Source organism: Lynx rufus, unplaced genomic scaffold (genome assembly GCF_022079265.1).
Source record: "Lynx rufus isolate CCGP_SWC_20201006 ecotype Redwood Valley unplaced genomic scaffold, mLynRuf1.p SCAF_13, whole genome shotgun sequence".
In the NCBI taxonomy this organism is placed as follows: Eukaryota; Metazoa; Chordata; class Mammalia; order Carnivora; family Felidae; genus Lynx; species Lynx rufus.
In genome coordinates, this window is record NW_025814827.1 from 30,994,689 (window position 1) to 31,021,950 (window position 27,262).

A 27,262-nucleotide genomic window follows, 5' to 3' on the forward strand; every position below is an offset into this window, starting at 1 on the left:
CAGAGGGACACTAGGGAGAATCTGGCCTGCACCTCCTTGTCTTCCTGCACTTACCAGTATTACTCAAGACAAATAATGAACTTAGACATGAGCAGCTCAGTCCCACCCACCAGCCATTGGAGTCACTGTTGACTTGACAAATTCCCACCCCTCCTCACACTGAAACCTACTCAACATCTGCAGGAGTGTGTCTGCTCCACCAGGGATCCAGACCCTGAGGGCAGCCAAGGAGACACTGCCACCTGTTCTGTGTGGAGCTCATGAAAGGACCTACTCATGAGGTAGCTGGGAAGGGAATGATGCTAGAGACCCCTTCCTCAGATGACTGGGCACCAGAGGTGCTTTCTTCCTTTCAGTCATCACCCCATGGACAGACAGACCGCTATTGTGGTCTGGGGGGCTCAGCACTGTCTCCTGCTGTGTCTCTTCACCCTCCATTCCCATGTTCCCTGCTGGTAAAGGAAGAGGGTTGGGCAGCACCAGCAAGATATACAGGTCTCTGCTTTGTATTTCAGTCATAAGTCAAGACAAGACACCCATGGCCTGCAGTCAGCCTACAAGTGTGTTTTGTTTGCCCCCGGAGTATTTAAAATTGAGAAATAGTACACAGAAATCAGTATCTCTGACTGCTCTTTGAAAAAGCACATCCAGTGGTGCTCGGCCCTGCATTCCCACAGGACTAGTCTTAGAGCTGAGGAGCAGCTGCCCTCATTAGATGGGGTAGCACTTCCCAGCTTGCCATAGTGACCCCAACCCCACCACTCCCTACTGTACACCCCATGTCATTTATTATGTAGCTGGCCTCAGTCTGAGGACATCTGAGTTTCTGACCCCAGACAGGAGTTTCTGAAGCTGGTACTAGAATAGGGCAGGGAGCACACACTCTATGGGAAAATTGGACTATAAGGCTTACCCTGAGCACTTTTTTTTTTTTAATTTATTTATTTTTGAGAGGCAGAGACAGCGTGAGCAGGGGAGGGGCAGAGAGAGAGGGAGACACAGAATCAGAAGCAGGCTCCAGGCTCCAAGCTGTCAGCACAGAACCCGATGCGGGGCTCGAACCCACAAACTGTGAGATCATGACCTGAGCCAAAGTCGGACGCTTAACTGACTGAGCCATCTAGGCGCCCCACCCTGAGTGCTTCTTAATAATGGAAAGTTTACCTCAGGAATCTAAGAGAACAGGAAACCCTGAAATCATCTCATTTCCTTTTATTCCAGTGGTCAAACACCAGCAACATCAGAGCTGAACTTTTTAAGAAAAGCACAGACATTGGAGACGTATGGAGTGGACCCTCACCCATGTAAGGTAAGACCCCTGTGGTCTGAGACCACTGACTTTGCCTCCTCCCAAGGGCAACAGGCAGGGAAGAAGCACATGCCTGCACCATCCACCTTCAGGATCTGGTAGCTTGGCTCTTTTAGTGACAGATGCCAGAAAAAAAAAATGTATCTCCTCTTGGAAACTCCCCTGGCTTCCATGCTGCATAATTTGTGGTGCCACATCAATGTCGGAGGGTCCCAGGCAAAGTCAATCTAAATAACAAATCCAAAGCTGAGGCCCCACTTTGGCTGCAGTGGGTAATTTGGTGGAAATGAAGAGAGAGGATGTGGAAGTCCCCCCACAGGGAATGATCAGAGGCCGCTCAGCGGACTGCCCACCCTTCCCTGACCTGTAATCTAGTTTCTTTCCAAGAGTGGATTTTATTGACTGCAATAGCGTAAGTCACTGCGCGGAACTGCAGTGGAGTAGCATTTAATTCCATTATGCGCCTGGGAGGGTGAGGCAGGAACCAGCCAGGGAGGCTCTGCCCAGAGGAAACCTCTGTAATTGCTCACATGTGTCTGGCATTCTGGAGAAGAGCTTAAGCAGCCACAGTCACTGTGGAGAGCAGCGGAGACACATGACCTCTTCCTCTCTCTCTCTGGCTGTGTCCCCCCACTTCATCTCCACATCCCAGTTGGTTTGACACTCCCGGTCTTTGCCTCAGTGTCCCCAGATTTTTGCCTCTCTCTTTCTAGTACTGGAGAGGCACCAGTACCACCAGATTCTGAAACTGATCTGAAGGAGCCAGTATCCCATGGGAGCAGGTGGGCATTGACCATTTCTTCCTAATAGGTGAGGGAACACTAGAAGTTTCCAACAAAAATTAAAAGAACAGAATAGAAAGCAAGGAATCCAGTGATGTAGGGGCAGAATTGCATATCCCTTACCCTCTTGCTAAGGTGATGGTGACTTGTTCTTACATAGGATTTTATGCTGAAACTTCAAATAGGAACTTTTAGAACATTCTGGCAACTTAGAAACCCTGGTCACCTTTCCCACCCCACAGAGTTCCCTATTCACCAGCACAGCCTACTACCAGATAACCCCTGTGTTCTTGAGGAGGGCCAGCACTGTCAGAAAACACATTTATGCCTGTTCGTACCAAAAAAAAAGAAAGAAAGATGATGCATAGTTATTTACAAATGATTTAGCAAAGCTTCCTAAATACTGCCCTTGCATGACAGATATAGTTTAACCTCTGTTAATTGCTCAGATACCATCGGTAGGGGGCCTGCATAGGACTGAAGAGGACTTCATAGTCAGCTGACCTTGGCTCCAGCACTGATCTCTTGCTTTCTGAGGCCCTCACAGGCTTCTCTGAGCCTTGCTTTCCTCACCTGTGTGAAAGTACACAGCAGGTACTCAGTGACTGTGCTCCACGAACTGCTGAGTCACGTCAGGACCTTAAAAGCCATAGCTGCCTAGAGACAGCTATCTTTATCATAAGGTGCCAGGTCACCTCCAAACCTGCCTGGGCCCCTTGAGGCCACACAGGGCACCCACCTTTTCAGAGATGTGTCCCTGGGTGAGGCTGACATCTGACAGCAGAGTGGGCAGATAGATGGTAGACAGTGAACCTGAGTACAACTGAGCAGAGGTGGGAGGGATTCTCCACCTATGTGCCTAAGTGGGTCTGGAAGCTACAGTGGCAGCCAGCCTGGTGTCCAGCCCAAGTCCATGTGCACCCTAGGACTGTGGGGCTCCTGGCTCAGCCCCATCTGTGATGAGTTTGCCCATTATTAGACACAGAGGCTGAAGAGGCTGCAGGAAGAAACCCCTATTAATGCCAGGCACTGTGTGAGGCCCAGTCCCTCACATCATTCCATCCCCACGGCATCAACTCAAAGAAGGAAGGAGGGAACAAACATTTGTGGCATGCCTTCCATGGCAGACGCCCTGGAATCCTTTCACGTTATTTTCTCATTTAATCCTGTCAGCCCTGGGAGGTGGATCTTACTCTTCCTGGCTTATAAGTAAGAAGACAAAAGCTCCAGGAGACAATTTACAAGGCCCTGAGCAGTAGAACAAGAATTTGAACTCAAGTCACTTCCCTGTTGTTATATATCTAGGAGGAACAGAAGCCCCCAGGAGACTCCCCCTGGGGAGATGGTGGGCACGATCATTGCACTGGGCTTCCAATCCCTGGTTTCCAGGCCCTATACTTCTTGCTCAGCCAGAGCCAGGACCCTGCTGCAGACCCCACACAGGGTCCCTCAGCTTGTCTCTACTGAACTGCAGCTCATGCTTTCCTTAGGCCTGCTGAGCAAGGACGGTTCAGGAGCCTTTACTCTTGTCATTAAGTAGGGTTACTTTGGTGATATGCTACTAGGCACTCCCCTTAATGTTGCTACAAGGAGAGCTGAAATAAGCTGGAGCACTCAGTGTAATAAATACCGATGATTTCTATTAACAGAGAGGCAATTACTGGGCCCAGGGAATCTGGGGCACACAGCCCTAGGGAGGACAGAAGAAGAGGAATCGTTTTGATAATTAAATGAGAGTAGAACAAGGCTTCAGCTGGGCTCTATTCTCCTGGACTGATTAAGAAGCTGCTGTTCTTCCTGTCCACACTGATGGTTTCTTTCTGCCCAAAGTGTCCTTGTCTGGCCCTGGGACCGGGAAGACAAGATCCTGCCGACTCTGGGTGGGACAGGCAGAGGGCTCCAGCAGCGGGCTGGCTTACAGTAATACCCAGGCTCTGAACTTGCACACGCTGTCCTGAGCTCTCTGCATCTCCCCTCAGACCCCATCTCCTCCTGACAGGAGCCCCCAGAAGACCAAGCCTGCAGCCTAGAGCAGGAGACTGGAACAAACCCCTGGCAGCCCAGTGCTGCATTTGCTCCAGCTCTGATACCTCTCCAACCTCAGGAGCTACCATCTTGTTCCTTCCTGGAGCCCCTGGGACTGGTTGTTTGCCCTGGATCTCCTGTAGGCCCAGACTGTGGCTTCTTACCCTCTTGAGGTTTATATAGTAGCCAGACCCATCGCAGACACCCAGCCTGTACCCAGCCTTATCATGAGTCATGAAGGTGCCATCTACTGAGAGCCTGCAGATGCCAGGCACTTACATATACGATCTCATTTCATCTTTATAACGATACTGCCAAGAAGATGTTCTTGTCCTCAAGATAAGAACACTGAGACTCTGAGGGACCAACTAACATGTCCAGAGTTACTGGTAAGGGCAGTACTCGGACTCGAACCCAGGGCTGTCTGAACACCTCAGTGCTGTGCTTTTTCAGTTACCATTCCTGGTCTTCCTTCTGGGGAGATGGCATTTATTTAGGAACAAAGCAGGACTCACTACCAACTCTGGTAGAGGACCTACGACACTACTGAAATCACCGTAGAAAAATTTAACGTAAGTTCACCAAGTGACTTTATGTCTGTCCTGTACAGACCAGGAGAAAATTGATTTCAGCAGGATCTAGGTTAGAGCAACCATACAAATAAAATTACAGCTTCATTCCTCTGACCTTAAATAGGATCATTAATTTCATAATCAGCCACCTAGGCTCCTCTCTAAATAAACTCCCTTCCCCATCTTGACAAGTTGCCTCTGACCTCAGAGAAACAGACGAAAGAAGGATTGGTGATGACTAACCCTCATCCCCCAGTGGGCCCCTCTTGGTTGCACTGTACAGAGAATGGTGGGCTTACTGCTGAGATGAAGAACTTGACTAAAGCCACTTACATGGCAAGTATATGCCAAGATTTCCATTTCTGATCTTTCATGGGGTGATGCCAAGGCTCTTAAAGGGCTGCCTCCTAATTTCCATTCTATGTAGTTTCTTGGGACCATGTTTAAGTATACTAAAACTGGGTGATTTTCATGACTGATTTAACGTAAAGTTCCTAGCTATAAGCTTTCAGGGATGGGTGTAAGTGTGTGGAAGACCATGTGGAATCTTCTTCCCTGAGGTTTCTAAAATAGAGGTTTCATCTACCCATATCGAATTAGTTTAAGTCATACTCCAGAGAGGGGATTGGATGATCTCGAAAGAATGCCCTGGTTCTGACTCTGGCATACCCAGGATGTCCTCCAGGGCAGCAGTAGACAGAAGGCTGCTTCGTTGTATCCCGAGGTGGAACCCATGGGGACTGGGCAAAGGTGGCCAGATGTCCCTACTTCCCAGAACCAGTCAGTTGCTGTGATTTCCAAAAATCCTTTTCTGGGCAGAGCTATCATCTTAGGGTGAGCCTTTGACGACATCGAACTGATGCATGTTGAGTTTCATGGTGGTTTCTACTTGAACATGTGAAAGGACTCTGTGCAAATCCAGCCCCTCCAAGAAAAACCACTGTTGGCCATGTCTTGGCAATAAGTTATTTAGGCCATCACCCTAAAATCAGAAAGAAGCAGTATTTCTTAAAGTATGTATTATGGCCCTCGTTTGAGAAATGAGGAAATTGAGTCTCAGAGAAGTTAAGTCACAGAGTAAATAAGAAGCCGGGCTAAATTCCTAAGCCAAGAATGAAGCTCTTTCTACAAGGATGAAAAACTGAAAATGAATTTCGTACCTCACAACTGTAGAAGTGAACCAAATACTTTAGACCATTATCTGATGTACAATGGGGCTGGCAATATCTGCTGTGTGGCTGTCAAGACGCAAGTTTTTATTCCACCTTTCGGATCCATTAATGTTCAGTCCTGTGGGTCCTGATCTTGTTGGGATGGGAAGGGAACAAAGAGGAAAGATAGCCTCCAACTTGATAACACGGAAGATCTGAGGAACAGGTTACCACTTTCTGTGTCACATCTCTCCTCGTCCTCATTTCCTTCTCTTCTTGTCATATAACTTGTCCTTTGCACACAAATCCCATGAGAATAACATGTTAGTGGAAGAAACTGGGAAGGCTCTGGAGAAGGTGTCTTCGTGGCTGCCTGTTTGTGTTTTTGTGCTGGTACAGATGTGAGGCTTTTCTCTGTAATTCCAGGTCCTGCTCCTCACATGCCACAGATAAGAAGCAAACCTTCCAGCTGCCCTGGCCCCTGTAGACACACAGGTGCCCAGCTTTGCAGCAGCCCTCATCCACAACATTGCATTGGAAGCAGTTTGAAAAACTGATCTCTCCATGTGAGAGACTGGATTGGGATTGCTCAAGGTGCTATTATTACTTACCGGAGTGATGTGGCATCTGATTGGGGTTTATTCTTAGTTTGCTCCCTGTTCTGAATCAGTCAGTCTGGTCAGGAGAGGCTTTTCCCCCTTTAACTCCAACACCTGCCTTCACCCAGAGGCCAGCCCTGAGGTGTCTGGACGGTGCAGATGGACAGTGCCAACAGACAGCCTGGCCAGTTCTTCCCAGCTTGTGGGAGGACCCTCTGTGCTATAGCCAGAGAGGCCTGTCACTGGGACGACCCTCAGGAATCTGTCACAGCTTGTCTCCTTCCTCTTCTGCCTGCTTCACTTTTACCCCAAATCCCAAATGGATCACCCAAATCCCCCTTCTCCATGGGCCCCCAACATTGAATGACTTCTCTCTTTCTACCTCAACTTCCCACACCCTCATTTCCTAACTAGCAAAAATTAAATCCATCAGTGTCAGGAAAAATAGTAAAATACATTAAAAAAAAAAAAAGATTTTGTATTAAGTGCAACAAACTCGTATTAACACGACCCCTAGCATGTACTGAGTGCCTACTAAGCACAACCTAAGATGTAGACAGTGTTCTCAACCCTAATTTTACAATGAGGAATGTGAAACATGGAGAAATGAAGGGACAGGCAGTGAGGGGGCCAAGCCAGAGCCTGGGTCTGCGTGGCCTGACACAGGACCCATGACGCTATGGTCACGGCACAGGTGCTCCTCTGCCCTGTTACCTGCGTGGGTCAGGAGTGCAAGAAGCAGGTGGAGGCCCTTCCCCTCCCTATTCCTTACCCAGTATTTCTAGCCACCCACAGTCCTCTGCTGACCTGACCCTTTCTTTCCATCCTTCCACCCATTCTTTCTAGGCCTTTCCTAGACACTGTAAGACACTGTAAATTGCCCTCCCTACCTCCACTGCACCTGTGCCCTCCTCTCCTGTTTTTGCTCACATGTGTACTCCCCTACCCCCAGCCCCTCTGGCCCACCTCCTTGTCTTACACATTCATCTGATAAATATTTCCTGGAGCCTGTCCTGTGATTATGAATAAGGCAAGGCTTCCACCCTCTCAAGTCTCTGTCTTTTTTCCTGGACTTCGTTGGGTCCTGCCTGCACAGTGGGCAGATGTATCCAACATAGGCAAACCTGCTGGGTTAGCATGGGTGCCCTGGCCAGGGACCATGTTTTTGTGCAGTGCTGGCACTCAGGTATTAATAACCACCACCAAGGACTGATGACAGGCAGGAGGAAAACCAGCCCTGTGGCTTCACAGTATCTCCATTCAGGTTATTTTTAAACAGCTTTTTGCTGTTGCCCCTGGGTTGAAGGACACTGTGCTTGCAGCCAAGTGTCGGTATCACAATAGACCCTGAGGAAAGGACAATACTAACAATACATTAAGTGGAAATGTTTGCAAAACATATACTTAATTTATTCCCTGGGCCCAGATGTTCATACCCGGAACCTGACTCTAAAGAGTTTTAAGACAAAACTGCATTTCTTCTTTGGGTCAAGGCTCATGGGGCCCTGCCCAGGCCTGCTTTTTATTCTTAGACCTGATCAGACTGAGTATGTATGCCAAGAAGCCAAAACTTGAAAGTGGGAAAAACTAGGAAAGCCTGACAGCCATAGCCCCCACTTGGATGCCTCATACTAGGTGCCTGACCCTATTGCACCATATGAGCTATGGCTCAGACAAATGTCCTACATGCACGTTTGACCAACATCCTGGCATAATTTTCTGGCCACTTGAGCACATTCACACGCTGACAGAGAGTTTCTCCCCTCAGGTCCCTATCGCAAAGAAAGTTCCTCAGAGAGAGCACAATCCATCAACCTGCTTTCTGTGCCCCATGCCAGCCTGGCCCTCATGGCGCTCATTTCCTATGTGAGACAGCCATGACGTACAGCTTCTCCCCTCTTGGCTCGGCAGAACCTCAAGCCTGGTATTTACAAACTGAGAGTAACCAGTACAAACTGATAGTGACCAGTGGTCAGGAGGCCTCTTTGATGGTTCAGGCACCACAGGATTGACCGTGGCTATTCCCCATAGCTGCTTGCTTCATATCTTTTCTTTAGCTAAACTTTGTGAGGGAGCCCAGTGTGTAGGGCCATTGTAATAATAACCGCCATTCATTCTCTCTCTGTCTCTCAACAGCTTTTTTGAGATATAACTCACATATGGTAAAACTCATCCTTTTAAAGTGTGTAATGCAGTAGTTTTAGTTTTAGTAACAGAGTTATGCAATTACCACCACGAACTTTAAAACATTTTCATCTCCCCAAAAAAGAAACCTGTATCTATTAGCTGTCGCTCCCTATGTATCTCCCCTTCCCCACAGCCCTGGCAACCAGTAATCTTTTGTCCCTGTGGATGTACCTATTCTGTACATTTCATACACATGGAATCCTACAACATGTGATCTTTTGTGCCTGGCTTCTTTCACCTAGCCCGATGTTTTCGAGGTTCATCCACATTATAGCAGGTATCAGTACTGCGTCCCTCTTGCTGCTGAGTAATATCCCACTATATGTATACACCACATTTTCACTCATTTATCAGTTGATGGACATTTAGATTGTTTCCACTTTTTGGCTGTTATGAATAATCCTACCATGAGCATTTACATCCAGGTTTCTGTGTGAATGTGTGTCTTCAGTTTTCTTGGGTATCTAGGATTGGAACTGCTGGGCCGTATAACAACTCTTTTTAACAATTTGAAGAAGTTAACTACTTTCCGAAGTGACTGCACCATTTTACAATGTGTGAGGGCTTGCCATTCTCTTTGGATATTCACAGCAGCCTTCTAAGATTAGTTACAACTTACATTTAAGGGCACTGAGGCTTAGGGAAGGTGAGTAGCGTGCCTGTTATATCCAAGTGCTCCTCCCTCTGTGACCTACTCCCAAACATTACCCCTGTATCACTGACGAACAACTGCGTTTCTCGCCCTTTCACCTACATGCCTATGTCATCCTGATGAGAGGTCTTTCTGTGTTGCAGGATGTGTCAGGAAATGCTGCATTTCTGGCCTTCACTCCTTTTGGGTTTGTCGTTCTGCAAGGAAACAAGAGGGTCCACTTCATTAAATGGTGAGTATCTTCATTTCCAAAATGGGCTTTTTATACGTCACCAACTGGGGAGGGCTATGGTTCCCACGTCCTTTGTCTGTGATTGGGCAGTTATGGTTCTGAGCCCTCTCCAAAGCCTTGCGTCCATAATGATAACTGATCGAGGTAGTGGTCTCTGCCTAGGGATCCTGTTCTTCCAAAGGGGTGTTCCTGAGAGCCAACAGTCTCTCCAGAGAGACAAAGAGTGTGGAGGGTGATTTCTAGGTAAGATGAAAGACCTGGGGCTGCAGCCAATGTTAGGGAAGCAAAGTCCTTGGGACTGTCCCCCACTGAGGGCCATTGCATCCGCATGGGTGCTTACTTCCTTACCCACTGGCCTAAAGAAGGAGGGGCTCACCCCTGGGGCAGATAGAAGTTATCCTGCACCCTCTGTGGGCCAAGCCCCACTTTGGGCACTGCCTGCACAAGCATGGATGCTGCTCTATCTCCCTTCTGTCCCTCTTTAGGCTGTAGGTGTCTTCAGCCTCCAGGAGTCACATCTCCACCCTTGCTCCCCTCTCCCTTCCTCCACTCCCATTTCTAGCAGCTAAGAGCCACTACCTCAGCTGAAGCTACTCTGAACTGCTTCCTCTCCACCCTGTGAGTTCAGGGTCTATTCTAAATGGATCTGGGAGCCGATGCAGCACAGACTGGCTTGTTGATGGATATTTGGCTCTCCTGGAGGCCCCTTTTCTGGACCATGCAAACATCTTTCAGCCTCATCAGAACATGCTGTATGTTGTACTAAGCCCCTGTGATTTCTGTACCTTTTCGGCCTTAGACTGCCGAGTCTAAGCTGGCCAACTCCTCCCATGGGCTTGAACAAATGGCTTACCTTACCCAACAGAGCTCGGCTGGGGAAGCTTGCTCCGGTCTTCAGTCCTTTGCCTTCTCCAGAAGAGCTGATGGGGAATCTGAGGACAAAGCTGCTTCCTGGCGAGCTCTCTACTGGGGTTTGCTGCAAGGTGTCTATCTTCTTGTGTCCTCTTGAGCTCCCCCACCAAGCTTGTGGACAAACACCACCTTTCCAACCCCATTGCTCTTGTGCACAATGGTAATTTGATCATCAACCAGAGTGCTAGTGAAACTGCCCCCCACCCCCCACTGCCAGACATGACCACCCAGGTCCCATTCCCCCAGGAAAACAGCCACTTCACAAGGCAGTTTGCTGCACTGAGTAAAAGGGTACACCCCAACGCATCTGTTTGCTAGGCCTTCTGAAGTTGGCCCACTCACTGTGCTCTCTGGGTGACAATGGTGAGGATTTGGGGTCTGCTGTCCAACAAAATACTTTTCACAAAAAGACAATGAGTAGGGTCAGGGCACCGCTCTCCCAGTGAGGAACCCTTGCTTCCTAGATATAGCTGGGTTTTCTGATGTTCCTTAGATGGCCCAGATCCTGGCCCACACTCTGACCAGGCCGCCTGTCTCATGAGGTCCCTGGTAGGAGGCATGTGTAGCTAGAAACAAGTAGGACACACCTGTTCAGGCACCTGGAGTCCCTAAAGTATCCTTCCCCATCCAGAAGCCCTGATGCTCACCTGATTCTCCCACAAACTTTTCATTCTGTGGCTTCTCTCATATCACACTTCTTCAGGAAGTCTGCTTTTCATTGTGTCTCAATTTTAAAATAATAGATGTAAAACCCAACTTCACTTCCAATAGAAACTCTCCCACTTTCCTATCTTGTTTGTTGAAGCCTAGATGATCGGTGTGTTCCTTTCCATATTAATCAATTGATATTTATTGTATTCTGTATGTGTATGAGGGTGACTGATTGATTGGGAGGGAAATCAAACAAGGAAGGTATACCATGTGCTTGTATTAGCTCAGAACTGGTAGTCAGAGTTGTGAGCTCTCATACTTACCCATGATTTCCAGGAAACAAGTGACCTTCCTCTGTCCCCTCAGTTTTGGCCAGTAGTAAATTGGGTATGTGGTTCTCACTACCTTTCTGCTACTTCCTAAGATATATATTGAGGAAATCTCCCTAGAAATTACAAAGAGGAAGAAATGAAGTGGAGACAGACAGGCCTGATCAGACCTTCTTGGGGGTCCCAGTTGGGTACAAAAATAAGGACTCCACCCCCAGTGAGATGGGAGGGCCTTCAGGCTCCAAAGGGCAGCTATGTCAGGCAAATGGAAGAGAAGTAACGAGTGATCGATCCTAAGGCCTAGTTCTCTGGCTCTCAGGGACATCCGCCTAAGACCCCTGTCATTTTTCCTTTCTGTAAATGTAACCAAGGCTGAGAGCAGTATGTGAAGGTGAGGTCTAAGCTGTGCCATGTACAGTAACCATGTCACTTCTTCTGATTTGTGTCTGTCCCGCGGGTGACGTACCCCAGTATCCTGTTTGCCTCTTTTACTGCAGCCATTCACTGGGCTGGTGGCTTCAAGGATTTTTCTACAAAAACCCCTAAGCCCCTTTCCTGGTCAGTACGCTGCATGACTGTTCCATGTAATCTGTTCTCTCTCTTTGGTATGTTGCCCTGCCCCCCTCCCTGAGATCGTTTGACATTTGTTTGCATTAAACTGCATTTTCCATCCAGTGGCACAGTCACCTGAAAGACTCAACTCCCTCAGAACCTGGTTGCATTGTTTTTCATTATTTGCTGTATCTTGAACTTTGGCCTCATCAGCTACCTGTGGCATCTTACATTTGACAGTCCCATCCAGATAATGCACCTGCATTATGAACCAAATCCTGAAATGGCCCGGTACCTCTCAACCTAGACTTACTTCCCATACAAACATTTCCCTTTTACAGCCACTGTTGATGAGCCCGAAATCCTCCTATCACCCTATTATTATGGTGTGATTGACCAGAAAACTGTGGATTGAACTGTTTCAGCAACTGTTCTCTAAAGCCACTGCGCTGCTGTCTTGTTTCAGTTCTAATTTTGGCTAAAACTGTGTCTGTGCCTGGAGCCCCTTCCAGTCAGGGTGGGCTGTGCATCTACGAGACTTAGCTGTGAACAAGCAGCCCACAACAAGGTGACAGGTGTTCTCTTTGTGCTTGTAGGAATGAGGTGACCAAGCTGAAATTTGAAGGAAAGACTTTCTATTTATACGTAAGTCAGAAAGAGGTGAGTGCTGGCTTCTTTCTCTTCAGGGAGGGCTGGGGCACTGGGTGGTTTCTGATGGCCAGGGCTCAACCAAAGTGGCATATCCAGGTTAGAACTAAGCCACCTGAATGAGAAGCAGAGACCTGGAGGTGAGGGATGGAGAAATGGCCAGGCCCTGGAGCCCAGGACTTCCTCAGGGATGCTAGTGACACCCGGAGGTTCCATACCTCCAAGAAATGCAGACAGTGAAAGATTCTTTTGCTTCTATAGGAGCATTCCAAGATAACAACTTTTTAAAAGGAAGTAGAAAATGCAGACGACAGGAGCACTTTCTCTGTGGAGGGCTCTCTTGGTTTTGAGTCTGTGGCAGCTGAGGCTTATTGTGATTGGACCTGCCCAGTGTGAACTTAGTCATTGAACTGAGCTCTGCCCCGGCGGGTCCTGCAGGCCTTCTCATCCAACTGGCCAGCTGCCAGGAAGTCCCTTCCCCTATCTGAAACCTCTTCCTGAAGTCCTGGGGAGCCCTCAGACAGCCCAAGGGTCAGGGTCCTGGCCTACTTCATCCTTCGCTTCTCCACCTGCGCTCAGCTGTTTCTATGTGGGATTTTTTTGTAGGAAAAGAAAATTATTCTCACATATTTTGCTCCAACTCCAGAAGCATGCAAGCACCTTTGGAAATGTGGAATCGAGAACCAAGCCTTCTACAAGTGAGTGGACACATGTGATGGGGACTATCTTTATCAGAGCCAGAGTCATAAAAGCTACTTTTTAGAGGAATGATGGGCAGGAAAATTTGAGAAACACTGAGAAAGGAGACATAAGATGACAAGGCTGGCACTCCTTAATAAAACAGACCCCTTTCTGGATGTCTGTACTCCCAGGATGGATAGAGCTGAGGTCAAGAAATGTGTTTCAGCAGAGATACCCGAGGGATCTACCTTGTGATGTCCTTGCATAGCTCCCAGTGGCAAAGCAGTGAGGGGTCTTTTCAGGGCAAAGCTTGGGCCAAAAATAGCTCACAGGTACCTGACTTGAATCAGGTTGGCCCTGCAGAGCCATTCAGAGCCATAGAAGGCCCAGAGTACAACGCTTCATGAAGGAGCAGCAGGTGCAGCCCAGGGCAATTCCCTAAGCCTTGGGGAAACTCTGGGGCTTGCTCCCCAGTGGGTGCCCTAGTGCTGAGCTGGGGTTGATGCCAGACCTTCCCAGTGTGCCACTGCCAGAGGTAGTGCCAGTGACAGAACAAGTGCCCAGGAGCCTGAGTGGGGTAGCTGGAAGAAGGGCAAGGACTTGTCTGTTAGTGAAAAGTCAGCTTTGGGGCAAAAGCAAGAATTTTGATTATCACAGGATTTGTAAAGTATATGAGGTTTCTGTGCTATTTTCTTTGATTAAGAAAGTGGTTATAAAGGCATTAGGGAACAAATAAATAGCCCATTGAGAAACTGGGGTGATGGCAGATAATTGTTTCACTGAAACCCTTGGTCTTGTTTTTAAAATAGAATGCAATGATTTATGATTTAATAAGCTAGATCTTAATCAGGAAAACATAAGACAAAGTTTGTGGTATATTCTGCCTCTGACAAGCCATAGTTCTCCCTCCAGTAACCTCCAGGACCCTGAAGAACTGCTCTGAGCTAGAGGGGCACCATCCTCCTCCCCAGGGAAAGGCATTGCTGCCTGCTGGCTGCTACGGGGTGTGGGCTGGCAGAACTGGGCCTCCCTCATCTAGGGCCACAGCTCCAGAGGCTGTTTCTTGGTCAGGCTTTCTGAATTGCTTAATAGTTTCTATGCATTTGATACCAGAACCAGGGATGAACTGAATGGGCAGCCTGAATTATAATCTGAGTCGGCTTCTTTCATTTAAAGAAGAGGACACTCAGAAAAGGCTGCCACATGGTCAAATTTCCCTCCTGTTCAGTCCATGGCTGTCTGAGAGAAGCCAAGAAAACATGTCAGCACCATTTTTGGAGACCTTTGTTTTTCTGTTTGTGTCATGGGAACAGAACTGTGCTTCTGAACCTGTGACCAAACTCAGTTTGAGTCGTTCTGTTAACAAATCCCCACACCTAACTAGCCCTACCAAGACCCACACTGGAAACTGAGGCTGTTTTTCACATTTCTACTGATTACTTGATGTTCTCTAGTAAGTGTTAAAAGCCTCTAGCCTGGGTCAGATCCCCAATTATGCCAAGTCTTAGCAGCAGCCACTTTGGCATGACTCTGAGCACGTTTTACACACAAATCCCTGGCACTGCCTTTGGCCTAGTGCTTTGAAAGAAGCCGGGTCAGACTCAAGGACATATTCAGGCAGGAGGGCAAGTAGGCTTACAGCCTCACAGAGCCCTGAGACAGGTGCACATGGTCTCCCAGGAACTGCTATTCATGGATTTTGGGGACAACTCCCTACATACTGACTGCCTGCTCACGACACAGGCTTCAGACCCAGATCAGTTCCTGGCTAGATCAGCACTACAGGCACCTCAGGGCATGTTGTAAGCTGAGTCAGTTGGGTTGGGAGGCCTCACTCTGGGCAGTTCTGCTCAGCTTCCTTTATCTAAGGGTGAGAGGGCCATCTGGGATCAAAGAAGTCACCTAAGAGGATATTTTACAGTGCCCATGGTCTTCCAGAGTCTCCACACCAGCTGTCCACAGCCTTGAAAGTGATTCTCTGGGAGAAGAGGGATGATTCCAAGTTCAAATAAAAGATGGAACTTGTATTAAAGTTAAGCTAGTTTGTCCGTTTCAGGACTTCTTAGAGTCTTTACTATGATAACCTACTTTAGGACTCTCCAAGAGGGAAATGGAATAGGGAGGGCAGCCCCTACTCTCTCCTCTGCCCACAATTACCCAGACATGGAATCATCAAATACTAGGACTGGAAGGGACTCCTGAGGTCAAGTAGTCCCAGCTCCGTCATTCTGTAGATAAAACAACTAAAACTAAGGAAGAAAAAGAAATTTGCCCAAGGTCATACTGCTAACAAGTGTCCTGGGATTTGACAGGCAGCATTGTATTATTCCCCCAGGCCATCACCCCTAACATTTATTCTCAGTCCCCCTGGCCAACCCCATGAAGCACTCTTGGGGAGCCCTCGCTCTCCTGACATGAAAATGGGTTTCAACATGACTGTCCCCAGCACTGAGGCTGTGAGCAAACCCTCAGGTCCTAAAGGAGAGTCAGAGACAAGCCAGACTGTGAAGGTCCTTTTCCTGAAGAGTTTCCTCAAGTAGCCTTTGGAAGGAGCTGGGAATGCGCTGCCTTAGCCCATGAAACAGTTGCAGGCCATCTGTCACACTGGACTTTGCCTTGCTGCAGGCTCGAGAAGTCAAGCCAAGTCCGCACAGTGTCCAGCAGCAATTTATTCTTTAAAGGGAGCCGGTTTCGATACAGGTAAATAGTGACAGTAAGTAACTGTTATGGACCTATTTTTAGACCCCTCTCTGGAGAACAGTGCCTCAGTGGTCCTTATCCTTGAGAACAAAGGAACTGGGAACCTCCAAAAAAGCCTGAGGTTTCTATCCAATTCTCCTTGTCTCCTAACCCTTTGACTACTTCTTTCCTTCCCTGCCACAGTTTGTCTGCAGGGCTTAAAATATATATCTTCTTCTGCCCTCACAACAGCAGTGAAATAAGAACTGTACCAGTGATTCTTTTCATGTCTGTCTAAAGATTTTTTTTTTTTTGCAATATTTCTGGAACATGCTGGACAATGAGCAATCATTTCTAAATGAAAATGGAAGATACCAAAGACTCCAGAGATAGTTCTCTAAGCTAAGCTATCAGGACATGTAAGAACTTAACCTAGCAAGCCAGCTTTTTTCAGTGACCTAAACATTGGGAAGGACTAGGCCAAAATGGCCATTGCCCAGTCATCCAAAGTATCTGAAATCTTAGGAGCCCAGTGCTGGAACACCGTCTAATCCCTTTCTGTTTGTTTTATTATACTATTTATAGTGGCCGAGTTGCAAAGGAAGTAATGGAGTCGAGTGCAAAGATCAAACGGGAGCCACCAGAAATACACAGGTAGGCTGCCAGGGACTTCCCCCCAAAACGAGTTGCAGTTCAGATCTCAGAATCTCCAAAAAGGCAGCAGTTCCAGTACTATGACCACTCTGGGCACAATGGCTCACAAAAGGGAAAGGAGAACACGATAGGAAAGTTCCCCATCTCAGCTAAAAGCATGGGGAACAGTCTAGGCACCTGCGTGGCTCAGTCAGTTAAGTGTCCGACTTCAGCTCAGGTCACGATCTCACAGTTCTTGAGTTTGAGCCTCGCATCGGGCTCTGTGCTGACAGCTCAGAGCATGGAACTTGCTTCAGATTCTGTGTCTCCCTCTCTCTCTGCCCCTGCCCTGCTCTGTCTCTCTCTCAAAAATAAATAAACATTAAAAGCATGGGGAACAGTCTAACCCTGGTATCCCTGAGCCTTGATGAAGAACGAGGGAGGGCACAGTACCCAGTACCACCTTCCTGGACACTTCTCTGTGTCCTCCCAAATCCTAAAAGTGGCCATAGACCACGGAGGGCATGTCCAAAATGCAAGATTGCCTTGTTTCTGGAATCAACCAATTACAGAAAGCCAGGGATCACCCCACAGTCCTGTCTCACTAGGTCTAAAATAGTTTTGAGATCCTTGCTTCAGGTATAACTGTACATCATGCATATCTCCTGAACCTAATAAGATCCAGAAAGAATATTAGCCAGGACAGCTAGGGTTCATCAACCAGCTTGACCTCTGGGAATGGGAGCATTATTACTGCCTTCACACGGCACCCCTTGGAGCAGCAGTCTCTGTCAGCAGTCAGAGGAGGCTGCCATATGGGTTTTCAGGCACATTTTCAGGAGTCCTGGGGCTCTACTCCCTGACAATCCTGCCCAGAGACGAGAGGCACCACTGCTGCACTAAAGCAAGGTTCAGATGGGTCTGGGATATGAGGAGGTGGATGAGTTTGAAGCAGTGTCTCTGATGGGGATCCAGGGACTAAAGACAAAAAAAAAAAAAAAAAAAAAAAGTTTTAAGATTTTTTTAAATAAACAAACAAACTTAACAGAGCCAGGCAATTCTAGTAGCTACTCCTCAACTCTGAGTCCTGATCCCATCTGTTGTGTGCACTGAATTAACACAGTTCTCTTTTCATTTAACCTCAGAGCAGGGATGGTTCCCAGCCGCAGCTGTCCCTCCATAACCCATGGCCCAAGGCTGAGCAGTGTCCCTAGGACCCGGAGAAGAGCTGTTCACATCTCCATCATGGAAGGTGAGCAAAAGCTCTGGAGATGACCACAGGGTTCCTCCAAGTTTTGACTTGGACCCGTTCCTCTCAGGGACCTTGAAAAGAAGTGAATGCAGCAGAGACAGCAGCACTTTTCTCCAATGGACGGGAGAAGGTTTTGTGTAGTGGATGGGAACACCAGCTAGGTTTCAGGTGAAGGGTGATCCCACCCAGCCCCGCTGAGCTGTAGTCCAAGAGGGGATTTAGATCTGAGAGTGTTGGGGTAGACCTCTGGGAGGCTATGTATGTTGCATATGCCAGGTTCCTTGCAGTTCTGAAATTGCTTTCCATCAAGAGGCTTTTCACTTGTTTTTCAGATCAGACCAGTCTCCACAGGTTAAACAATCAAGGTGACTGAGGCAGTTAACCAAGAAATGAAAAACTCTTGGTTCTGAAGCACTCCAGTATTTGCTACCACCTTCTATTTCAGTTGTAGAAAGCTCTCCTCTTGCTATCTGAATTCTTTAATGTGATCTCAGGAAATCTAACATGCCTCACCTCTCTCTACCCTTCCCTCCCTTTGGAGGAGGCTGCGGTGGGGTGGAGTGGGGTCGGGGGGAGGTGCAGGGAGACAAAGTCTGTGTATCTTCACTGAACTACATATTGCAGTAGCTAAGGCTGATACCTCTCTAGTCCCTGGGTAGTTAATATTGTTAGGAGACTCTCAGAATACTGGCCTCATTGTCACTGACTGACCTGCCCCCAGGCTGGATATAGGTATAAGTCGAGTGCTTTTACTCCCAAAGATGGATGTTTTTGTAGGACCACAGATCTCAAGCAGCAGCGAACAGCAGCAGGTTTGCTTCAAACCTATCCTGGAAGGTGGGGAAGACTTTTTGCCCTTTCTGTGGGAATGCTGATGAATGAAAATAACCACGTAGGTTAGGAAGGACATCATTCCGCTGCTCCCCTGTGAGGATCATGGGTTTGTGTTTAGGATTTTATGTGTCCCTGACTTTGCATTACCTAAATCTGGTATAGAACTACAGTCTAGGGGTTGAGAACCCTGGCTGAGAAACCACATCAAGTGCCTTAATTATTTGAGTATGTTAGTTGTTCTTTTTGATTTTTGTTTTGTTCTGTTTTTAAGTTTATTTATTTACGTAGAATCTCAAACACCCTCAGCACAGAGCCCAACGTGGGACTTGAACTCCTGAACCGTGAGATCATGACCTGAGCCAAAATCAAGAGTTGGACGCTCAACTGACTGAGCCACCCAGGTGCCCCAGTTGTTCTATTTGTAAAGTAGGGATACCTTCCTTGTGTCCCCATTGAGTTGTGAGGAAGCTGATGTACATGGAAGTACTTGAAAGAGATTAAAGCACTGGGGAGCCTGGGTGGCTCAGTCGATTAAGTGTCCAATGTCAGCTCAGGTCATGATCTCGCGATCTGTGAGTTTAAGCCCCATGTCAGGCTCTGTGCTGACAGCTCAGAGCCTGGAACCTGCTTCGGATTCTGTGTCTCCCTCTCTCTCATAAATAAACATTAAAATAAAAATTTTTTAATAGAGATTAAAGCATTTACTGGACAGGCAGCAAGCATAATGCAGAGAGGCCTGGTCAGGAAGTAAAAGGTGAGATTCAAATCAGAGCTCACCATGTATTTTTCTGAGCCTGTTGCCCCCACCCTAGAGTGCAGTGTGGATGTGGGAGGGTGCCTTATGAACTACGAAGCATAATCACTATGCAAGGTGTGAAGTTATTGAGGTCTGTCATCAGACACAGCCTCCTGGCTTTTCCTCTGGTCTTAGGTTGAGCAGGAGAATGGAGCACAGTTCTCTCTGACCCTCTTCTTGTGGGGTGTTCATCTAAGGAAAGTAGAATGAATTTCTTCTCTTTTGAGGAAACATAACTTTCTCCTCTCCTTGTGGCCCTTCTTTCCATCCATCCTGAGGTCTAAAGCCACCAGGTTCATCCCAAAGCTCCTGCAAAAAGTCAGGACAGCTGTCCTTCTAGAGAAAAGGTCACCCTCTGAAGGAAGCTGGCACTAATGCAGGTATAGGGAAGAGCCTCGTGCATTTGTTCTCCAGCATATGGAAGAATGTCCAGTAAAACCCAGGTTCCCAGAAAAGGGAAGACTGAGGCTATCCGTGTGGGAATACAATACATTTGTAGTAGCCACAAAGCAGGGTTGGCAGAACAACTCAAAGGCAGGAAGCCTGTCCTCAAGCTCCCCCAAGACAAGCTATGAGGCTGCCTCAGTTCCCAGCCAGCTCTGCCTGTCTTCTCCCACTGCAGCAGCAGTAGGCTCTTCAGCATCTGAAATAGTCCTCTTTGCTTGTAAAATGCCAGGGGAGGATGCAGCAGGAAAAGGCCACCAAAGAAGCTATTAAAGCAGAGACTTCTAGGGCCAAGGCACACCCTCACAATCTCAGCCTCCTAGAACTTCACACCTGGCAAATTATAGCACAGCAGGCTCCCACGTGCTACTCGGAGCCAAACTGCTGCTTACACCCCACGCCTGAGGCTGCCTGTGGACGAGCACAGCCTTCATCCCCAGTCATGGCCTTCAGCCTGGAACCCAGTAGATTCGGGAGGGCACAGGCAGAAGCAGCTAAGAACTGCCCCAGCAGGAATGACACTAACAGGCTCAGAGTGAGGAGAGGCAGATGGACATCTGGTTTGGGTGTGGGGAAAAGAAAATGATTTTAGCTTTTAATTTACTCTATCAGTCAGGGATTATTGTCAAGCCTGGGGAAATAAAGAATGGATTATTTCCCAGAGAGTTGAGCTACACCATCTCTCAAGAGGGATTTTGCCTTTAAAGCACCCAGCAAACAAAGCTGACCCTCACTGTTCACCCAACCAGGCAGGGAAGGGCTGAGTGCAGCATGATGGGGGCCTCAGAAGAAGGGTGCTAACCAAAACTCCGAGGAAGTTATGGACATTTGAAATTGGTTCATAGTCCATCAGAGACTGTCTTTCCTATATAGTCCATATGGCACATACTATCACAGAAATGATTTGCCTTTTCCAGAGGGAAATATTTGTTTACTATCTCTAAAACAACGGGAAAATTGCAGGAGCACCTGGGTGGCTCAGTCGGTTAAGCGTCCAACTTGGGCTCAGGTCAGGATTTCACGGTTTGTGAGTTGGAGCCCCACGTCGGGCTCTGTGCTGACAGCTCGTAGCCTGGAGCCTGCTTCCGATTCTGTGTCTCCCCCTCTCTCTCTGCCCCTCCCCTGCTTGTGCTCTAGGTCTCTCAAAAAATAAATCAATGTAAAAAAAAATTTTTTAATAAAAATAAAATGGGAAAATTGCAAAAACATTAATATAACGCTACAATACAAATGAAACTATGTGATTCCAATGAGCTGGGATCCTTAAGAAGATAACTGCACACTGCTTGGCCTTCCCCTCTGCCCTCAGGGATGCTGAGATACCACATGTTATTAGCACAGGATTGACCAGAGAGGATGCTCAGGTATGTTGGTTCCTCTTATCTGCTGCACCCTGAGGGTTGGCTCAGCAACAGAAGGCCCAACAGTGTACAGCCCAGCGGAGGATGGGACACACTCCGTTTCCAGCCCCAGAGCTGACACCTCACACTTCAGAGCCACCCAACCCAAAGCCAAATGTCTTTATAACTTCACATCCTGCATTTTCTGGAACTATGTGATTCTCCATACCCTGTGGGATTGTTCTTTGCCCTCTCTACACCTGACTCTGAGAAGTCTGGGGCCCTTACACAGGCCTCCAGGAAACAGCCACATTGCTGGAGAGGCATTACTTTTTATGGCTCTAAGTGCTTCTGACTGAATCCAGTCCACTGATAATGTCAGCCTCTCAGAGTTGTTCGTTCCCTGAAGCTCAGCCTACTTTGTCTCCAGAGCTGACATCCTCTCTCCAGCACGGGAGGCACTGTAAAGGAGCTGCCATGCATGAGGTCAGCAAAAATCCTTTGTCCCTAGTTGTTTTTCCATCCTTTGCCTCTGTATCTCCCCTGCCTGGCTGGTTTCCTTGAAGAGATCAGCTGGTTTCCACTGAAGAAGTATCTGCTTTCTTGGGCGACCATGGGGAAGAGTCTGATTAAGATTCACACCAGAGTCCGAGTTCAGCTCCGGTTGACTAATCATTGCCTTCGGCCACTAAGTGTGCGCATACTGAGGATGGGGCCCCGGCTCCAGGGGAGGCTCCTGACCACTGTGTCCCCTGGCCCACAGGGAGCCACCTCTGGGCAAGGCAAGCAGCTGGAACATATCCAAGGTAAAAAAGAATCCTCTGTTTTGCTGTGCCATTTGCCAGATCCCACCCACCCACGGTACCCACCCCCTCCATCCCACAGTAACAGGTTTGATGAAGGGGTTGGGGTGGGTGGTGACTTCTAGTGAACCTGAAGTTTTGTACAAGACTAGTCTGACATACATACAGGTGAGGTCTGTTGAGGGAACAGAAGACTAACATTTACTGAGTAATTTTGTTTGTCTAGCAGTCTACTAGAAATGCATACATTTCCATTATCTTATTTACTGAGAGTACCAACAACTTATTATAATGTGGTTTCTGGTGTCCCTCTGATCTGTTCTCTCTAACAGCCTTTGCCTCTCTCCTTCCCCTCCAAGCTTAGGGCTGAATAGTAGGCTAAGCTGAAATGCACTGAAGTGGCTTCAGCAGCTAAGCTGGTCATACTGTGGAAGATCTGACAGTCATAGCTGTCTTTGTGAGGGGACAGCCTCTAGAAAGGGTATGAGGATTATGTGGAATTTAAGAAACAAAACAGATGAACATATGGGAGGGGGGAAAAAAGAGAAAGAGAGGGGAAACAAACCATGAGAGACTCTTAGAGAACAAACTGAGGGTTGATGGGGGGATGGGCTAGATGTGTGATGGGCATTAAGGAGGGTACTTGTGATGAGCACTGGTTGTTGTATGTTAGTGATAAATCACTGAATTCTATTCCTGAAACCAATATTACACTGTATGTTAACTAACTAGAATTTAAATAAAAATGGAAGAGAGGGAGGAGCAGAGGAGCCAACACATGTGTGATCAGGGCCTCAAGATTTGTTTTATCAGGAACTTATTAAACATTCCCAGGTTCATATTCCTCATGCTGCTTGTGCAAATGCAGGAATAAGGGGAAAAAACTGGGGGGAAAGGATCAAAGGAGCATCAAGAGCACTGGAACAAGGGGCTGGCTCTTAATTTCACATTATTTCACAACAGTTTCTTGGGCAATTGGGACCTAAATCTAAAGTAGGTGTAAGATGTTGACTTAATTCATCCAGGCCCAGAATCCAACTACATGATCATTAGCACCAGGAAATAGAAAGAGGCTTGGAGTCCATCCTTACCTTTGCCATCACCAACCAACCACATGACTTCAGGCAAGCTCTGTAACCTCTTGCTTTCATTACTTCGTGGAAAGATAAAATGAAAGCACTTAAAAAAGTTTAAAATAGTATACAAATGTAAGATTTTAGCCCAAGGGGGGAAAAAATAAAACCAGGACCACGAGGAGCTTCTGAAAGCAGAAGCTGAAAGCTGTGGCAAATATACTTACTGATGGTGAGGTGATGGGGAGACTAGGTGGCTAGCAGGGGGCTGCTGTTCCTGCCCCAACCCACCCCACATTTGTAACCAATCCCAGAATTTGTTCCTCTGGAGAATCCTTAACTGTGTCGATGGGCTCCAGCAGGCTGAGCAGGCAGACTGCCTGGGAGCAAATGGCTACTCAAGAGACCCAAACACAACTCACTACTTCTGAAAGATTACTGCCACCTTTTAACAGAGACCTTTGGGCGGGGAGGGGGGGAGGGCAGCGGCGCCTGGGTGGCTCAGTTGGTTAAGCATTTGACTCTTGATTTTGGCTCAGTTCATGATCTCACGGTTTGTGAGACCAAGCCCCACATAGGTCTCTGGGCTGATAGTGCAGAGATTCTCTCTCTACCTCTCTCTCTGCCCCTCCTCTGCTTGTGCTCTCTCTCAAAATAAATCAACATTCAAAACATGAGAGAGAGACCCTTGGGCTTATGAAGCTAGCCCTAATCAACCCTTATTTGGTCAAACCTTTACATAGCTGGGAATCTGATCTAGTCTGCAGCAATTCAGGGTCAATTTCAGAGCAACAGAAGGGAACTGGCTTCTCTTACCATAGGCCGCAAAGGCAGGGAGAGTCAGAGCCACTCTGGCACCCCAAAGATAGCCAGGAATGAAAATGCAGACACTGAACCTGAAACAAGAAGCCATTTCCTCGAGAGCATTGTGATGTGGGCCATACTCGGTGACTCCAGGCCCACATCTTCTAGCCTCCATGGCTACTATTTAGTTGAGGGAGTAACCACCTCCTGTTTTTTGCTACCAGAGACTGAGCACTGTAAAGAGAGAAATGTTCCATCTGAAAAAGTAGAGAGATAATGGGTAGTTTTAGGGGGTCGGAGAACACTTTCTCCTGACCATTGTAAGAGAATTTCCACCCTGACCCAACAAGATGTTCTCAGAGACCACTCTGCAGTTTGGAGTGTGTAAAGATAGGGGATGTGTCAGCCTACAGTAGACCCAGCTCATTCTAAAGTAAAAAAAAGGAGCCACTAGCCAAGGGCTATTCCTCTTCTCCATCAGAAAACACTTAGGAAGAGGGGTGCCTGGGTGGCCCAGTTGGCTAACTATCTGACTATTGACTTCGGCTCAGGTCACATCTCCAGGTCATGAGATCAAGCCCAGAATTGGGCTCTATGCTGAGTGTGGAGCCTGCTTGGGATTCTCTCTGTCCCTCTCTCTCTGCCCTCCCCTGCTCATGCATGCACATGTGTATGTGCACATGCACACTCTCTCTCAAAAATAAACATTAAAAAAAAAAAAAAAAAAAAGAAACCACTTAGGAAGAGCAGATAGGGTTTTAACGTCCCCTAAGATTAGGACAACCAGAAGTGGGAGGCTGAAGAGACAGAGCACAACTGCAGAAATCCAAAAGATGACCTCATGAACTCAAGGAGCTGCATGCTGGGTTGTTAGAAGGGCACTCAGCTCCAGAATCAGTATTTCATGAGCCCTAGTGAAGGAAAACAGTCTTTTCCTCCCCATTCCTGCCTCTTAAGACCCTCAGCCCAAGAGGGAGACTTGAGCTCCCTGAAATGTGGCCCCAGCTCTGAATCAGGGATGGTATGCAATTCAGAATGTCTTTCAATTGACGTCAAAAGCAGGAAAGGCAGAATCTTTGACAAATCTTGCCAAAACCCTATGTAAAAAGAAAAAAACCTCCAACCATGGCCCCTCTGATGTCTGCTGCTTCTCTTATCCTCTTCCTGATACATCAGAACAGCATGCAGCAGCCACTGTCACGTGAAGTGTACAGGGGGGCTTCCTTCCAAGATTTTAGTTACCATATAAAACAGAACGGGTGCTGCCTCCACCAGACAGCAAAGTGTACACAGGGACCCAGAAAGCCTTCTCACGTTCCTTTTGCATTTCCAGGCCTCGAGTCCCTCCGGGACAGTGCCCATTCCACGCCAGTGCGTTCCTCCTCCCACGGGGACACCTTCCTGCCTCATGTGAGAAGCAGCCGGGCAGATAGCAATGAGCGAGTCGCCGTGATTGCAGACGAAGCCTACAGTCCTGCAGACAGTGTGCTGCCCACCCCTGTGGCTGAGCACAGCCTGGAGCTGATGTTGCTTTCCCGGCAGATCAATGGGGCCACCTGCAGCATTGAAGAAGAGAAGGAGTCTGAAGCCAGCACTCCAACAGCTACAGAGGTGGAGGCCCTTGGGGGAGAGCTGAGGGCCCTGTGTCAGGGGCACGGCAGGCCAGAGGAGGAACAGGTGAATAAGTTTGTTTTAAGTGTCCTCCGTTTGCTCCTTGTGACCATGGGACTCCTCTTTGTTTTGCTCCTCCTCCTGATCATCCTTACCGAGTCTGACCTTGACATTGCCTTTTTCCGCGATATCCGCCAGACCCCCGAGTTTGAACAATTCCACTATCAATACTTTTGTCCCCTCAGGCGATGGTTTGCCTGCAAAATCCGCTCAGTGGTGAGCCTGCTCATTGACACCTGAGAAGGCATGACTCCTCCCAATAACTAGCCAGGTGGACCAAGGAGCCCGGCTACCCATTCCCAGCAATGGGACCCATCGCGGAACCATCGGCACATGTACCAAGTCCTCCTCTCATGACTCAAAGTCCACAGCCTAGGAGGGTCATTTCCCAGAAGAAAAAGAGGATAGGCTCATGCCCTATCTAAACAAACTGGGAAAACTCATTTCCTTCAGAGGTTCTTTCAAGAAAGGCTCAGCGACTCTGTTTCTCATCCTCCCGATTTGCAGGATAATTTTTGGTTTTGAATTTTGATTTTTCATAGATGTGTATTATTTTGAAAGTATCAAATAAAAATAATTTATTTTACTATTACGGATTATCGCAGTAGTGTCACCTAGCAGATGGGACACTAGTTGAAGACTAGAGAGCTGTCGTCTTCTGTATTGTGTGGGAGCTTTCCTACTGGGCTCCAGTAGGCTCATCAGTGCAGCCTCAGCAGCACAGGCCAGGGGTCTGGACAATGGGAACTATCTGTAGGTTTTCCTGCCAGACGAGATTTGAAAAAAGTAAACATCCATGTAGAATGATTAAATGGAAAGTTGCTTCTTATGATGGTCTGAGTTGGATTTTCTTTTCCTTTTGTTTTTTTCAAATCTGAGCAGAGTGGGCATCTGAAGGGACCACCGCTACCGCAGCAGCAGCAGCAGGGGTGGGGTAAGTCTGTCCCCTTAGACTAGAGATCCTAGTGGGCATCGCCATGAGTTTTATATAATGAACTTAGACTTCTGTGATTTTTTTTTTTCCTGAAGAACCTCAAGATTTTTATAGTGCTTCAGAGACATTAGTTGAATTCAGTGGTGCCTGAGATAAGACTGTCAGAAATGTCGGACAAAGTGTAGTTAACAGAAACGAGAACTTAGGTACCTAAGAAACTGTTGAGATTCAGAGAGCAGTACCTATTTTGTACCCCCCCCAAAAAAACTATTTCAATTTATATTTTAACAAGATGTTATTTTCTTATCAATTCATATTTTGTTTTTACTTTATGGATTAAGAAAATAGAGCCTGATGAACTAAATGATGCAAGAAAGAAACTAATCTTGAGAATGAAAAGCTTCAGAAAAGAGAATTCCAAGATCAACAAAGAGCCTTGGAAGGGACCAAGAAAAGGATTTCTTTAAATAGGCATACTAAAAGATGCCTACAAAAGAAAGAAAGCGAACGTGGCAGAAACCAACAATTAGATGTAGAAATACTGCCCCCTAGGGTCATCCTCTGCATCAGGAAAATAAGAGTTGTAGGAAAGTATTTGCCATTCTTGCTGAGGGAAGCTGTGGAAGCATGCAAAGCATAGCATGTGAAGGGTGAGTGTGGGGTCCAAAGCCCAAGCTCTGCAACTCTTAACAACCACTCACATACAAGATCTCGTTT

The 27,262-nt window shown here is 47.5% G+C and overlaps 1 protein-coding gene across 4 annotated transcripts in view; it reads left to right on the forward strand.

Annotated features, from left to right (window-relative positions):
- Window positions 1-26,568, forward strand: part of FRMD5 (FERM domain containing 5) — a 323,336-nt gene extending 296,768 nt beyond the window's left edge. Inside the window, exons 7-15 of one of the 4 annotated variants that reach the window (XM_047074487.1) lie at window positions 1,222-1,309; window positions 9,421-9,509; window positions 12,550-12,613; window positions 13,208-13,299; window positions 15,908-15,982; window positions 16,547-16,615; window positions 17,740-17,846; window positions 25,274-25,617; window positions 26,494-26,568. In XM_047074487.1, coding sequence (XP_046930443.1) covers window positions 1,222-1,309; window positions 9,421-9,509; window positions 12,550-12,613; window positions 13,208-13,299; window positions 15,908-15,982; window positions 16,547-16,615; window positions 17,740-17,846; window positions 25,274-25,617; window positions 26,494-26,568 — 1,003 coding nt within the window. Of the gene's footprint in view, window positions 1-1,221; window positions 1,310-9,420; window positions 9,510-12,549; window positions 12,614-13,207; window positions 13,300-15,907; window positions 15,983-16,546; window positions 16,616-17,739; window positions 17,847-25,273; window positions 25,852-26,493 lie in introns of those variants that run through there. The other 3 variants (XM_047074488.1, XM_047074489.1, XM_047074485.1) reach the window with 3 other exon arrangements.
- Window positions 26,569-27,262: the final 694 nt, after the last annotated feature.